Consider the following 16,931-nt stretch of genomic DNA (forward strand, 5'->3'; position numbering starts at 1 on the left):
TGAGTTAAAAATTAATATAGCCCCAAGCAGTCATAAACTATGTTTCCTCCTACGCAACGTAGCAACAAAACTGTTTATCCTGTTTTACTGGATAATCATTATGGCTTTGGACTCATGTTCATTTTGGCTCAGATGTTTCCTCTTTGATACCCAATGGACAGTTTATTCAGTGCTTCTGTCCTAGTCCTTGCCTTACAGAATCTAGGGAACTTCAGAAGATTTGAGTGATGGAAAAGGGCTATGAGTTACAGGAAGCAAAAGGATTAGACTACTTTAAGCTTTTAAAATATGGTCAGCAATTTGGGGATTGCTTATTTAAAAACAAAGCTCAGAAGTTAATACTATTTGTTTATTTATTTATTTATTTTCCTATTTCAACATTTTTAATTTGATCCATTGGCTCTCAGGACAATATCCGTTATACCAGCTTCTAGAGGGCTTTAATCCATCGCTTCTTGAAAATGCTCCTCCTCACATTCAGTCCTTTGTTTGGAATGACATTGGAAACCTAAGCCTTGTTTTGTAGCCTGTGGTAGCATCATGAAAGGTGAAGAAAGAAGCAAGAGGCTAATGCTAATAATATCAGCATCTTGAAAATGTTTTGTTTTGTGTTTATTGTTTTTAAAGTAGATCCAGTGATTGTATTGAAGTAAAATACTGAAGGCTTTGCAAGTGGATGAATATGTTGTAGACGGCTTTTTTTTTTCGTAACAATTGCAATGCCCTGTTAACAAGAAAGTGATTTTCTCTTTCAAATCCATTTGTCTTATTTGGAATACAGCACAATGCTTTTGGATGAAATTATGCATGCAGCAGAGAAGGAAGGGCTATCAGAAGCTTGTTCAAGAGACTTTCAAGCTTCATTCTCTGTATGTCTAATGGTCCCCAAACAAGCTTTGTGCATTTAGTCTGATTTTAACTTACAAAACAATTTTGACCTCATGAACAGAAAAAAAATCTTCAATGACTGAAGCTGAGATTTCATTTATTTTCTTTAGCAGTACTTTCCCTTCTCCCAAAGGGGAAATCCTGAGACATGAAATGTGTGCTTCCCTATTCCAGCACTGCATCAGCAGCAGACCAAACCTGACAGGTATAGCCTGGGGAGGAAAGAGAAGCCTTCATAACAGCTAGGCAGCACAGTTTGAAATACTCAGAAAGAAAACCTAAAAAAAGCATTTAAAAGTAAATTTTTAGAGGAAGTAATACAGTTACTGGATTTTTACTTTATAGAAAATGGAAATTTTTTTTTTGGGGTGGGGGGGGGGGATGGAGGTCCTGGTAATTTACACCGAAATCTTGTTTCAAATAGGGATTGAAATTGAAATACTGAAGTATTAATAAAGCTTAATTTAAAGGCATAAATGTTAACATCTTTAGCAAAACTGGGTTCTGGGTGGACTTTAGGATCTTTTTTTTTTTTTTTTTTTTTTTTTTGGCATTATTAGCCAGTGTTTTTTGTTGTTGTTGTTGTTGTTGTTGTGTTTTTTGTTTTTTTTTTTCCTGTTGTGGACTGTGAACCCCCAGGGAGAAACAAAAATATGTTTCCATTGCTTGGGATGGTAGATATGGACTCAGCGTTGTTTTCAGTAGGGATTCTGTCTCATTGCACAGTGTGAGATGAGGCAAAGGCAGCAGAGCAGAGTCATGCGCTGAAGTCTGCCACAGGGAGGAAGATGAGAAACCTCACCATGGGCATGTGGATGCACGATAGACCATATGTAGCTTTTTTTTTGTCCTCCTGAGGGGTTTGAAGAACTTTTCCTTTCTCCCTCTGGCTTTCTATAATCAGAGCTAAGAGTAAACATGAAGGTTTTGTACTTACATCATGAATACTCTGAGAATGCAAACACAGTAGGAGATGAAGGACAGAAACTAGAGGAGTTTTTAATCAGCTGCTTTGCAGTAAATACCTGAGGATAAGTATGCCTGTCTGATTTCTCATAACAGAATGAGTATGGACGTCCATATTTTAGTGCAAACCATGTGCTTCACAGTGCTGCTACAGTTGTTAACTTTCCTGATGCATGAAGATATGTTGCCTCTGACTGCAACTAGATTTATTCACTGTAAACTTAATACTCCTGCTTTTTCACATGGACAGCTCTAGAGGATGGATTCTTTAATCTGTTTCAGTAATACATATAAGTATGAATAATTTTGTGTAAGGAATGCAAATCTTACCAAACAAGTTTATTAAGCACCTCAATTCCACCTGTGAGATGCTCCCTCTGAGGGGTGCAGTATAGAGGTTTTTACTGAGTAGCCATTCTTAAGCTAGTATGTTATATAAGTGTAACCACACTAATACAGCTTTGCCACGGTTAATATCTGTTTGGGCTGCACTGGCATTTGCTATAAGTCACTTTGTATTTATTCACAGTATTTTGCATTGAATGTCATGTAGGTGTTCTTTAGACTAAGTAAGATGAAGTGGGAAGTTCCATTTTTGCTTGAGGACAAAATGGAATGTCTGACTAATGTCAGAAGAATCCCATGAATGGAAATATGGCAGAGACCCAAGGGAATGTCCTATTGAAACTCATACCTTTGCGCTGTTTTAACCTGACTGCGTGTACCCCATACTAACAGGTGATAGTAGTGTACAATTACATACATGTTACATGCATAGTACCAAGTACCTAAATAGTACCTGTTTAGACTGCTAGTTTTCCTAAACAGCATCATAAGATGGTGAGTGGCTATCCAAGAGATTGAAGGGAAGTCTGGCTGTAACTGCTAGCAGTTCCAAGAGGACAATCCAAGTTTGTTCTAACTGCTTTTTCTTTCTCTCTTCTACCAGAGACAAGGAACCGGAGCTACAAATGGAAAAGATAAGACATCTGGTGAGAACGGTGAGTGTAAGCTGTATTTCTTGATGGAGAGTACCGAGCCAATTAAATAGATATGGATATAGATATTTACTTTAATGACAGATGTCAGACAGCATCGGTCTTGTATTTTTTTCCTCTGACTTTTTGTATGTTTTTGAAAATCTCTAAGGGCTTCATGGGATCATGTCCTTTGTATATTCAAATCATGCATTTAAGTAGAGATTTGCTCCTGAGTTTGTACTATGTAAATCAAATGTTCAAAATCATTACAGCTGCAAATAAGGCTAGAGAAAGGTAGTGTTTGGTATGTGAGAAAAGAACAGAGAGAGAAGATTAAATGTTATAAGTAGTTGCTACATGATTGAGAAAGGTGTACAAAAGTAACTAATTACAAAGACTTGTCCATAAACGTAATTTTTGTGGTCTGATTCATTCCACTTTTGGCTGATATCTGAGGTACTAAAGTCGGAAGCCACTTGCACAGAGCTCATCTGAGAGTTGGTGGGGAGGTGATGTGAATGGGGCAGATCATAGAGAGTGACCGTACAGCAAATGAGATCCTGACTTTGGCATTCCACATAGCTGGATGAATGCTCCATTGTTCAAAGGGGCAAGTTGGTTTCTTGGTTTTCAACAGGGTGGCAAGCAGAAATCAATTCCTACTCCACAAATGGTACAAAAAATTCTATCTAGAAATTGTTTTTTGTTGGTTTGTTTGTTTTTATTGCTTTTAAATGTGAAAGAAGAAAACCAACTGAATTTTCAGTAAAAACATTTGGTATTTAGTTGAGAACTGGTTTTATTTCCTACAGGAGGCAGAAGCACATTGCATACCAACAGTCACTCGATTAAAATCCTGTTACCATCAGCAATATTTTTCAGAGGAAAACATTTTGATCAGCTTTAATTATAGACTCACCCGAATATGAGGCAACAGCATTTTGTAGACTTTCATAAACAGGGAAGTGATTGAGCTAAAAAAAAAATATGCTGTTTGCTCTGTTTGATCATTTAGCTCTAATCAAAAGAAGTATGTTCTGGTAGTTCATCTTCTCCAGTGAGAAGCAAGAAGAATGTGTCTGCTCTGAAAAGGGTTTTGTTGGGGTGAGATATTTGAGCAGTGATTTTAGATGTGCATTCTGGCCTTTGTGTTGGTTTGCCCAGAAATGTTAGGCCCTCTAATGCAACATATCCTGAAACACTTAGTCTTTTTTTTCTGCTAGTTTTCATATTACAGAGAGGTGACTTTCCCATAAGAGTTGTTTGCATAATGCTACAGTAAATGAAATCAGTGGATGATGTTCCCAGTATGATAAAACAAAAATTAAAGAATGGAAAAAGAAATATTTTGGCTTGTTATAGTGTTGAATTAGTGGGAACAAATGTATCCTGACAGCAAAGCCATTTGCATCCTGAAGTTAACAGGAAAGGAAGGCAAGCAAAATTATGCCAACCATTCGGGCAGCATGGAAAGCATGTTTTTCTTTTTGCTGTTAAAGCACATTATGAACTGATAGTCCATTTACTATGAATTTCTTTACAAATAAAATTACCCTACTGCCAAATTTAGCTTGGATTTACTTATTCTGCAGCCTTTTTAGGGGCAAATTTCTGTTTCTCTGCAAGGAAAATTTTGACTGGGTTGCTTATTAATTCAAATATACAATTCTACTTAGTTGTAGCATAGTTTCATGCATAATATAAACAGGCAAATGCTTACTTCATCTGAGATAACGTAAATTATTTTTGTAATGAAATTATAACCAAAAAACCCTGTCACCCACATAAAAAGAGAGCAGCAGCAGGGGAGATAGAACTCAGTCCCTTTTTTCTCCCAAATCCACATACTTTCAAGAGAATGAAGTAGAATTAGACCTTTCAACCTGAGACTGAATTCTAAATCAAAGAAGCAGAACAAGTCTGTCTGTCTGCACTTCATTAGCCGTATGTAGTTAGAATTTGAGCAAAAGTAATTTATTCTTCTGGAAACTGGGTGTGCTGTGAAACCTACTTACAAAATGTAATATACTGTGTATTTTGGCCAGAAGTCTGCAAATCAGCCACTTCTTCAGATGATCATTTCCCTGTCAAAATGAACCTTTCCCTCTTGTTGGAAAAGGGAAGTGGGGGGAAGAAACAAAACTGCCTTTCATTCCAGTGTAAAATATAGAGTTGTACTATGAAAACTGTTTGAGAAATTAAACTGGCATAGTCACTGTTCTTGCTCTTGATTACAAATCCAGGAAAAACGGCTGAGAACTGGCCCTGAAAACAAATAGTGATGCTCAGATCTTGTTACAGTTTTGATTCACGTAATGGAGAAACTGCTGTGGGTTGAAGTTGTTTGTGGAGAGTGAACTTTTGGGTCCATCTGTAGGCTGAGTAAAAACTAGAGAAACTAAAACCAATGTCTGTGACAATAGTACTCTCCCTCTTTGAAGATGTATGTGGGGTTGCTGTCGCTGTAAAGCATTTAAGGAAACTAAATATCTGAAGCCTCCTTTTATAGTAGTTGTAGGTATGGTAGTTATTAATGAATGTGCGTTGTTTGATCTCTGGGCAGCGATACCATATACTTAGTCATATTTAGTCACCCCAGCAATGGCCTCGCTTAGTTTTGTTAAAAAACTCTGCTGTAGGTTTTTACTATAAAGCACAAAATGCAGACTGAGTTGATGCTGCTTTGTTCTAGCAGCCTTACTCTCTGGCACAAGGGGATGTGCAATGGGAAAGACAGCTTCAGAAAAACTGTGTGGAGCACAGTGATGTGTGACAGTGTGTGTCAAAGCTTGTGATAATGGGAGAAGAAAATCCTGTACAGAAACTCTACTGGTTGTGTTGATAAATGGAGTGTACCTAGATGGGACCTTCATTTGTCAGCAGTATCTTCCTGCAGCTGCCTTGAATTTTCCTGCAGACTGCTAAGTGGTAGTGTCTTTTCACTTCCAAAGTACTGGTCATTAGCAGACCTCCACTGTATTTGTATGGTATACACCACGATATCCTCTGGCTTTATGTAGCAACAAGTCAGTAATTCTTGAAGATGCATCTGTATTATAAATACTGAATAATTGCTTGGGTTGGAGCCAGTTCTACTGATGTTGAAGGTTAACAGCAAAATTCTCAGTGACCACACAGGATGACATTTATCTGTCTTGACCTTTTAAACAAGTTGCAGTTTGGTCTTGATCATGACCTGTAAAAGGGCAGATAACGATTCATCCCTTCCTAAAGAATAACAACTATTACAGTGTGCTATCATGGTATGTCAGTGGCTTGAAAAAAGCTAGTGAAGTCAGTGTAAGAGTACCTGACAACTTCAGTGGGCACTGAATGTTGCAAGGTGGTATCAAGCAATCTACTCTATACAGACTGGTACATTTAGCAGGGTAACAGCTACATCATAACCAACTATTATTTTCTTTAGATTTACAATACTCATTTTACCTATTAATAAATCTCATTCTCTCTTCTGTATGTAATGCATGTGATTTTTAGTTGATATTTGTAATTATTATCTCAGGATATTATATCTATCATTCAGCAATATGAATATTAACACTATTAACACTAATAAATCTTTTTTTTTTTCTTTTTTTCTTTTTTTTTTTTTTTTCCCACATGATAAATCCCCAGCTCTAAGTAAAAAAGAAAATGAATGCTTTTGAATTCAGTTGCATGTTATGGTGCAGTCAGCCTATGCAGTAAGGGGAAGATAGTCAGTTGTACTGAAAAACTGAATACATTTTTTTTTTGTTTCTTTTCTGTTCCCAAGCATTTATCCTGACAGTTCATGATATTTGCTTTGAGTAGTTAGAAAACTGTAAGTGGATAAAGACTTTGGGTTTCTTCGTCTCTTTTGTGTACATCATGGGTCAGTTCTGCACAGGAGCTCATCTAAAATGGAGGCATCTGAACTGACTTAAATCTGAATGCTTCTAGAAAATTAACAATAACTGTAAAGAGTTGTGTATGTTGAGATGGAGCTCTCATTAGTAAATTCTTTTTTAAGCATCTTGTAATGCAGTCAACTATCCATTCACTAACTTCAGCTGCTCAAGGAATTTGGTAAATTACACACTCTGTGCCTGCTGCATTCAGAGGAGAATGCTAGGTCCAGCAGGGTAAATAATCATCTTCATAGTAAATAATCATCTTCATGTGGAGCTCTTAGATCAGCGGTGCATTATTTCCTGGCTAGAATTCAGGATCGTTATTATAGTAGACTTTAATATAAATATTTGTTTGAGGACTCAAAATTAATTTTCCACTAATATTCTCCAATGACTCTTTAAAAATATACTGGTTTTGGGAACAGCCCTACAGATGAACTTGTGGAGAAAGGTTTCAAAAAAGAAAGGAAAACAGAAGGCTGATTTGTGTAAATATTTAAATATGCTCATGGAATGTGGGTTTGCCATGGCCGCCCAGATCTAGAGGTCACATTCTTCACTCACAGGGAAGGACAGTGATTGAGCTGTAGCACTGTAATGCCTTGTGCATTTTGTTTTTCCCACAGAACATAGCTTGTGAGGCAAAAGATGAAGCAGGTCTCTCTCTTTGATATTTCATCCTCATGGCACTAATTAGAGGTTGAGAAGGGTACCATAGTCTGGAACTATGCGTAGTACTGAATTTTCTTGGGTTTTCTGTTGAGTGTTCGGAGGAAATGGCCTTGCCGTCTTAACTTTCCTCACTGGTATTCTGCTAAAATACTCTTGTCGCTTGAAAGCAGTACCTCACAGAAGAGGGTCTCCTAGTCAGGAAATGTCTCCCTCCCCCATTTCTATGTCCAGAACCAATTTTTGTTCTATCTCATAAAATCCACCTGATTCTGGCAGGGATTAAGGAAGTGAAAGATTCAACATGAACTAGCACTGTGCACTTGCATCCCAGAAGGCCAACCATATCCTTGGTTACATCAAGAGAAAATGATTAAGAGGATGAGGGAGGTGATTCTGCCCCTCTATTCTGCTTTCATGAGACCCCACCTGGAGTACTGCATCTAGTTCTGGAGGACCCAACACGAGAAGGACATGGTGCTGTTGGAGCAGGTCCAGAGGGGGGCCACAAAGATGATCAGAAGGCTGGAAAACCTCCCCTACAAGGACAGGTTGAGAGAGCTGGGGCTCTTCAGCCTGGTAAAGAGAAGGGTCCAAGGGAACTTTATAGTGGCCTTCCAGTACCTGAGGGGGGCCTACATGAAAGCTGGGGAGGGACTTGTCATAAGGGCATGTAGTGACATGTCAAGGGGAAATGGTTTAAAATAGGAAGAGGGTAGACTTAGACTAGATATTAGGAAGAAATTCTTTATTGTGATGGTGGTGAGACACTGGAACAAGTTTCCCAGTGGGGTTGTGGATGCCCCCTCCCTGGAAACACTCAAGGCCAGGTTGGATGGGGCTGTGAGCAACCTGGTCTAGAGGGAGGTGTCCCTGCATGCAGCAGGGGGAGTTGAAACTAAGGGTCCCTTCCACCACAGACTATGGTAAGTGCGAAATGAGAATCTTTTGCTGTACTTCAGCTCTCAAATCTCAGAATAGAAAGGCTGTGTTTCAGTAACATTCTTAGATGTCTGAGCAGCCATCAAATAATGTAACACCTTCGTAAAGCCTAAATACAAAAGTGTTTGAGCCCTTTGCATAGTTATGTAAGTTGTATTTTATCATGTACTGATTGCTCAGGCTCAGACAAGGGTGTAAAAATCCTGTGTGAACTCAGTGCTAAGATCTGTAGCTGAGAGCATTTCAAATGAGAGCTGGGAGAAAGCGAGTAATTCTTGGATGAGTAGCTATGCTGTTGAGATGGGTTTCATGGTAAAAGTAGTACAGGCAGCCATATCCACTGAATTTCAGGAACTTTCCTGGGAAAACGCAAACAAAAAGTTTAGCCAGAACCAAACCAAATATGTCCCAGGTCCTCTTTTGACCTGTATCTCTTCCTTTGACCTCCTAGTCTGTGTATCAAGGAGTCCAGCAGTCTCCTCAGGCAGCCAGCATGTGTCAGCTGAAGACAGATCTAGCCTTTAATAACAAGGCTCTCAGATTGTTCACAGATCTTCCCTAGAGAGGATGCTGAAAGGAACAGAGGGGAATTATACAGGAACTTCATTTCCTCTCCTAGGTGAATTTCCATTTCTTGAAGCCAGGGATAAGTTTAAGATCTCTCCAGAGAAATGCAGTGTGCTTATTTATTTAGAAGAGTGTTAACAAGGATAGTTCACCAAAAAAATTCTTATCAGCAACTTCTGATGCTTTTCTCACTACAAAAACTTTCAAAGCAATGGCTTACATGTTTTTGATAAAACTGAACACCTTGTTTACTGGAGCTTCACCTACCCCCACGTGTCTGCACACACACGGTGGCCATCTGGTTTCTGGGGAGGTCTATCTGTTAGAGTTTTAAGGAGAGAGTATACCTGACTGAAACTTTAAATGATAGTTTCGAGAGCCCGGATGCTGCTCATATTCTTTTGTTATCTGAGACACCTGGTGTGGTATTGCATATTACTGCTGGATTTTATCTGGTGAGGAGGACCGTTCATTTTAAAATGTTTAGTCAGAAGCATCTTAAAGCATCTTATTAAAAGTTTCAGCAATGAGCAGAGCCAGCAGTGCCTGTGTAGTCCTGGCCAATGTCCTGTCTTCAGACTTCCCTGGAAGTTTTCATTTTGTGTGTTGTTTGCAACTACTCTCACGACTTCCAAATAAGTCCATCTCTAGATGCAAAGAATACCACGTTATGCACGTGCAGTGCTTCTATGTGCACGTTGATGCCTAATGTTAGTTATGCAGCTTTTCTGGTGTGTCATTTTGTTGGTGGTGGTTTGTTGTTGTTGTTGTTTTCTTAAGTACATTTATTTTAAGAGGCAAACAATGGTTTCCTCTCTGATAAGAGTACCAGGAAAGCAAATCATATGCAGAAGTTCCCAGGGGGAAAAAAAAAACACACACACACACACACACACAAAAACCAACAACCAAACAAATAACAAAGTAAAACAGCACAAATATAAGGAACTACTTCAACTTTTTTAAGTCCTTTAAAGGACTGAAAAATATGACTTCAAAATATTTTTCTCCTCCCTCTTTTTTCTTTTCCCCCCCTTAGAGGTCCCTTAAATCCCCAGCCAGCTGTCACCTTTGAGTTGGAAAAGCCCTCACACTTAGTGTTCCTGCCACAAATGAATCTGTCTAGGTACTTATATGGTCCTCACCACTGTAGTAACTGAATGCCTTCCAAGTATTTAAAAATAGAGATAACAATAACAATCCCTGCCTCATTTCATCTCTTTCTTTCCAGCTTTCTACAAGAATAGCTTGATTAATTTATGAGAGCTTTATTGTGTACACAGTGCCTGCATACAAGATGGGATATGTGTGTGTATATGCCTGCTTACATGTGATGTTTTCAAACTGTGTGCACGCAAATTCAACTCAGTTTCTGAAACGTGGAGAAGTGAACACATGTCTATAAGTGATACTTACCTATGGTCACTAATATGGTCTGCTCCTTTGCACAACTTCTGTAGGAGGTAGAAATTAGTAGAGCTACAGCCATCCTGAAGCACTGCGATTAGAAGTAGCCCAAGGAAATAATTATGAATTATGCTTAATGATGTTTCAGTTTCAGTTGTCAATAGATGATCTTGGTCCTACTGCTTTAGTTGTTGTGCATACACTTCAGGAAAGTTTATACTGTCAATAAATCAAGCTCAGTGAGTTACTCAGAGGAGTAGTGAAATTACCTGAAAGAAAGGAGCCTTAACTAACAGCTGTTAAGTCCCAGACCTGAGCCCTTGTGGAAAGCCTCTCCCCAGCTTTCCTGTAGGTCCCCTTCAGGTACCAGAAGGCTGATGTAAGGTCTCCTCGCAGCCTTCTCTTCTCCAGGCTGAAAAGCCCGAGCTCTCTCATCCTGTCCTTGTAGGGGAGGTGCTCCAGCCCTCTGATCGTGATTACTATGTGGCTTTGATCCTGCAGCATTTTGGATCCAGGCATCTGGGAGTTGTCCGACCTTTTTTTTTGCATTTCAGTGGACATTTGGGCACCTGGAAGGTGATTCAATCTCTCATCTTTTCTGAGAAGCCCGTGTATAAAGATTAGGGTAGGGGATTAGGGGTGGGGGAAGCAGTTGTAAATTAAGGAAAACAAATGCTGATAAAGTCCCGGTGATGCTGGTGGGTTTTGCTATTCACATGACTGACAGTTATGCTGAAGTTAACATCAGGTTGATGAGAAAAGGCAGAACTGAAATTGTGCCTTCGACAAGTACTGTATTTCTTTTGGAGATCAGTTTGTAATTATCAGTGCACTGCCTGCCTATGCACCAGGGTAAACAAGACCTCTTTCCATGACTGGCACATAGCTGTCATGCGTTGGCTTGCTTCCACAGATGTGTATTCATCTGAAACGATGCTGTCATCAGTACTCTGAGAAGAACATTCAGTTCTGCTTTGTTACTGATAGGAACCCAAACAAAGAACCCAGGTCAGCTAGTTTTTAGATAGGCCTAGTGAAACTAATATTACCTCTGAAATGAATCTGTCCATATGCCATCAAGGATAGTTTGCCAATAGTATATAAGCATTAGAGTCGGTGGTACAAGAGGGGTGGTGTACTGACACTGGAAGTCCTTGGAGCTAGACTGACACAAATTACAGATGTCCCTCTCCACGTCCACAGGCTCTTAACAGCAGGTGATTAAAAGGCTGCAAGAGGTGGATGTAGCTAAGTTGCATGATTTTTCTAATTCAGTGGAAGTGAAAAATGAAAGGGGAGCACAGTCAATGCACAACAGAGGTTACCAGAGTTTATTGTTACAGAAACATCACTTTAACTACACATTATTTGCTTGACTTCATTATGATAGGCTTTTGTTCTGTTGCTTTTCTTTTCCAGAAGACTTGGTTTTCTAGATTAAATGAAAAATCTTTTTCAGTTATGAGTTCCTTGTCCATTAGTAAGTCACTACAAATCTTTTTTGTTTTTTTCTTTTCTGATGGTTTTCAAGCTTTTAATTTGTAGCACAGAGCCCTTAATACTCTTAGCTTGGTACTCCAAAATTAGCTTGCAATTTGGTATTATCAGGCTGCCTTTTGCAAGCAACTAGCATTTAGAACAGCCGGAGTGTTACAGGCATGATTAAAGTTTGGTCCTTAGCTGAATATCCATACGGGAACAAGGTAGTTAAGTCTGCAGGAAGTATCTGGATGCTACAGTATAAACAAGTGCATCTCCAGTCTTGATCCTCAGGATTGGATTCAATGGCATTATATAAAGTGCCTAGGTTCCCTTATACATCGCAAGAGAAGGTTTCTCATCCAGTTATATCTTGGGTTCCTAGGCTGAACAGGAGCCATTAAAATCAATGACAGTAAACTCTGGTCCTCTTTAGAAGTTTGGGGTGGAATTCCTCTTTTCTGGCAGAAAGTGTGTACGTGTGAGAGATCTATAGCCCTGTTTGTCAATTTACAATTCTTCTGTGATGTGATAGGACATGCAGAGTTCAACAGACATAGAGGAGGTTGAGGTACTTGATAAATTCTTTGTATCAGTCTTTACTGGAAGTCAGTCTTCCCACTTTTCTCATGTGCCTAGGTGGGAATCAGGTGGGCAAAATCCCCCCCACTGTAAGAGCAGAGCAAGTCTGAGATTACCTTAAGAGGCTGGTTGTGTACAACTCTATGGGGCCAAATGACAAACATCCCAGGGTCCTGAAGATACTGGCTGATGCTGAGGGTTGCTGAGCCCCTCTATCATATTTGAAGAGTCATGGCTGACAGGAGAAACCTCTGGTGACTGGAAAAAGGGAAGCATCTCTCCATTTCCTGAGCAGCCAGATCTGGTGGGTGGCAACCCTGGCCATGGCTGGGAAGTTTGAACTAGGTGATCTGTAAGGTCTCTTCCAACCTAAGCCATTCTATGATGCGTATTAGAATGAGCTTCTCCACAGAGCTAGGTGTTTGGAGATCTCAATCTTATTTAGGAATAAAATGGCTTCTGACTTGCTCAACTCAGTCAAGGCTGAGGAATCTGTGGGTGTAATGGAAATGCCAAGTCACAGCCTGAAGCAGTGATTGAGCACCTGGTGGAAAGGCAGAGACAACCCAGGGGAGCTCAGGTGCAGGCAGTGTACCTGAGTGTCTGGAAGGGATGGAGCCAGGATCCATCCCCTCCCAAACCTCTTTTAACAGTTGGCAGTGGAGGTGAGGGTATCTCGCTGGTGATCCCTGCCTATGACCTTCTGAAGGTGAGCAGCTTTTTTCCTTTTGTTTCTGCATCCATGGCTGCTGCACTTGGGTTTAGCAGAGGCTCTGCTATCCTGCTGTCTTTGCTGTATTTTCCATCACATTATACCATTACAGTGGGTAATATTACAGAGCCTCTGAAGACAGATGCTCAGTGGGGTTTTTCAGTATACCAGCTTTGGATGTGGGCATCTAATTTCTCCTTAATTCCATCTCAAATAACTCTGCTCTTATTTAGATCTGGCCAAATTTAGCTTCCTTGTTCAACCTCTTCCAGCCATTTTCTGTATGGAAATCTAGCATCCAAGTATTTCCTGGCTTGGGGAGGTCTTATTTTGCTAGGATACTGGATTTGAAAGCATTTGCTTTGGTCAAGCATACTCAGTTCCTCAGTTTGCACTGAGTTAGGAATAGGAAAGAGTGAGAAAAACAGATGTTTTCCAAGGAGGAATTTTCGAAAAAAGGAGAAACTTAAATAACATCAGATATGGAAAATACGTTTCAAGAGTCACAGTGGAAAACAGGACAGGGTGCTTTGGCACCTTTTGGGAAATGCTGTCGGTATCGCAGAGACTGGGACTCTGCTCTCATCTCTTCTAGGGTCTCACAGCAGCATTATTTAACAGCAGTTGATTAATGAGTATTCTAACTGTATTTTGAGTATATCATCTTTCATTCTGATTTTTACTGAAAAAACCCCGAGACTGCTGGTTGACTCTAGGTAGAAAAGCATTAATTGTTTGCTAGGTGTTAGTGAAACACTGGAGCTCCACACTGACCAATTTACCAGCTCCTCTAAATGCTGCCAATAAAGAATGGACGTGTACAAGTGTATTCATTAGCACAAACTCATTAAAATCCAGGCTAATAGCCAGAAAAAAAGAATACCTTATTGTATGATTTTTGAACTCATTGTCTGTATTAATCTAACACTAACTGTCCTGGCTCCACAGTTTCTAATCTTAGTTAGAAGTCTCATGCCAAGAACCCAACCAGTGGACAAGAGTTAGCCTTTTGGATTGCTTATGACTTTTTAACCCTACTTCTAATTTCATAGCTATTTCAGAAGTGCTCCTTCCTAAGAGTATATTGCAGCAACTCTTTCAGACATAAAGTGGAGGATTGAGTCCCTAGCATGAACATCTTTAGTTTGATTGCACTGTGTTGGTGCATTAACTTCTGAAGCAGTGCGACTTTTTTCTTCTGTACTTTGCAGTTTAGGTTAGCCATTAGTCAACTCAATCAAACTTTTACTTTTGTAGCTTTTTATTATTATTATTTTTTTAAGGGCTTGTTCTGTTCGTTCTACCTGTTTTACATTTTCACTGTTTTCTCCAGCTAGACAACATTGCTCTGTCCTTTTCGGTATTCTTAAATTAATTTAATTCTCATTAAAATTAGCAGTGCCTTCCATTATTATTTTTCTGACTTTATCATTTTAGAGATTGTAAATGTACAATTCAGACCAAAGGGTGCTAGATACAGAGAGGGCATTAAGTCAGTCGCTCTCCGTTCTTTCTGCCGCACACTGCAGTATGTGCCTTGCTTTAGTGTCAATCCATAAGCTGCTAATTTCATCATATCCCTCTTATAGAGAGGGGAGCAAATTGGGAGGGAAGGATCACTTGTATCTATTGCAATTACATCACTCTTTTTCCATTTCATGGTGAGGGTTTAGGGCTGGGCAGTATGTGACCTGAAGATTGCACCCTTCAGTGTTCTGTCTGCACAATATCACCGCAGTTTGTGGGAAATGGCTTAATTTCAATATTTTAATTTCAAAACAAATGACAGAGCTTCTGAAACTTATAATTCCCATTGAGTTCAGGTGAAGGGATGTCTGCTGCAGCTCTGCAGCTGTAGGTGCTGCACTGAGTTTCTGGCTGCGTTTAAGAAGGGAAGTAAAAAGTAAGTATGGTGAAAATTCTTTGCTGAATTCTCTCATTTTTAGTTAGATGTGTTACAACTAAACAGAAGGATAGGAGGGGAGAGGTTAAATACAGGCTGAAGATATGTTTAGTCTTCTGGCCTTCTATTTCACTGGATTAATGCTCATGGTAGTGTAGAGTGTCAGGTGTAATATCTTTGAGAAAAGATGGTGATGTTGCTGCTCCTGTGTAATAGTAGAACTCCAGTTATGTTTGGGTAGCATGATGGGTGTGCATTTGTCCCCATACTGGTTTATACAGCAAAGATGAGAACCTGATATCTAGATCCAAATATCTCTCTTGCCTCTGATAACCAGCAGTCTGAGCCCACAAAGAGAAAGAAGTTGAGACAAATTCTGAGGCAGCTGGATTCAAGGCTGTTTGGCATCTCAAAGCAGCTACCTCTCAGTCTAGCAGTCAGCAGGCTAATTGCTAGCAGACAGCATGAAGCGCGGGTAGAGTATGATCTCATCTAATAATTTTGTTCATAAAACAGATAGCTGCATTTTTCACCAGCAAAAATTTCTTTGTGACCTTTACAAAGAATCTATTCTTAACTAAACCTTGAAATCTCTTGTGAGGTCTGCCTTTAAAAGACAAAGATGTGTTCTGCTGCCTAGAAGTTGGGAAAAAACAACACTCCTATCTTCTGCTATTCAAGGTGATAGGAAGGCAGATGAAAGATGTGTGGCTTGGGACCTCTTTGTCAGCAGGTGACGGATGCTGTCAGTGGAGGGCACAGACATGGGCTTTGCCAATCAGTCACAAGTCATCATTCTGTCAATAAGCACCACTTTGTTCCATGTCAGACAAACTTAAGCCTTTGGCTTAAATTTCTTTTTCTTTCAAAACCAGGAGAAAGAAATAGCTCTATTGGACTCCAGTGCAAAGAGCTATGGAGATTAAGGATCCATGGACAGTATTGCATATCTACAGCACAGTGGTAGATAAACCCAGTGGAACTAGGTACATGGATTAGAGCTCTTCTACGTGTGTGCATGTTGCCTTCACTGAGCATTGAGCCTTTTTCAAACTGTGACCCATACAGAAAACATTTTTTTCCCCATCATTCTTTTTCCTCAATAGAAAGTGCTGCACATGCAATCAGTTAAGATAGCTACATGAAGTAGTTTCTAGTGCTTCCTTGTAGCTTCTCCTTTATAAATGTTTGTGTGAGCTTTTAACTCCAGTTGTGTTCAGTTCTAAGTTTCAGTTTTTAATGAACTGAAGTGTAAGCACATCCACAACTGCCATTATTTCTGAAGTGTGCACTGTGCAACATCATTGAGAAGCTATTTTACTCTACAAAGCACAAATAGATCCAAATTTACTCTAAACTTGAGGTGAAAACATTTTATAACTACTGTAATTGTGACTTCACACAGTTCTTAGGAGATCACAGTAATTTTCTACACCTGTAAGTAGTTTTCTCCAGGAAACAGTACTATGAAGCATATTTAGAGGGATCTCTCTTGACTGAACTTTCAGGATATAAACTTGCACATAATTAACCTGAGCTGAGACAGAGCAGCTGCTTCTATTCTGCTGTGTTTTTGTGAGGTTTTTGGCCAAGCAGCAAGAGGCAGAGTACAGCTTCTACTTTTGTTCAGCACAGCTTAACATTTAGGCGTAATTGCTGAGTTAGAGAGCAGTCAGCTAGCTGTCAGCCTCCTTTTTAGGTGCTGGCCATACCTTTTGTTGTTGTAGGTTATGCTGCCTGGATGTGACAAAGCAATTGATAAACTTGGCCAAGCATGCTAGAAAACAGAACAGTGAAAAACAATGTAGGTTTTCCATTCAGGCAGTTCAAGAAAATATGTTTTGGTTTTCCCTCACTAGTGGCTTGCATGAAAGTCTGATCGATCTGGGGAGAAAAAAATACTCTGGTAATTTCTAGAGGAGTCTGAATAGATTGAGGTAGGC

The 16,931-nt window shown here is 39.6% G+C and overlaps 1 protein-coding gene across 1 annotated transcript in view; it reads left to right on the top strand.

The window, feature by feature from the left end:
• PCP4 (Purkinje cell protein 4) overlaps positions 1 to 16,931 on the top strand; it is a 53,214-nt gene that overhangs the window by 17,481 nt on the left and 18,802 nt on the right. The window contains exon 2 of the mRNA XM_072350703.1: positions 2,804 to 2,855. Within this exon, the coding sequence (XP_072206804.1) occupies positions 2,804 to 2,855 (52 nt within the window). The remainder of the gene's footprint in view (positions 1 to 2,803; positions 2,856 to 16,931) is intronic.

The sequence above is a fragment of the Excalfactoria chinensis genome, chromosome 1, assembly GCF_039878825.1.
Source record: "Excalfactoria chinensis isolate bCotChi1 chromosome 1, bCotChi1.hap2, whole genome shotgun sequence".
Taxonomy (NCBI): domain Eukaryota; kingdom Metazoa; phylum Chordata; class Aves; order Galliformes; family Phasianidae; genus Excalfactoria; species Excalfactoria chinensis.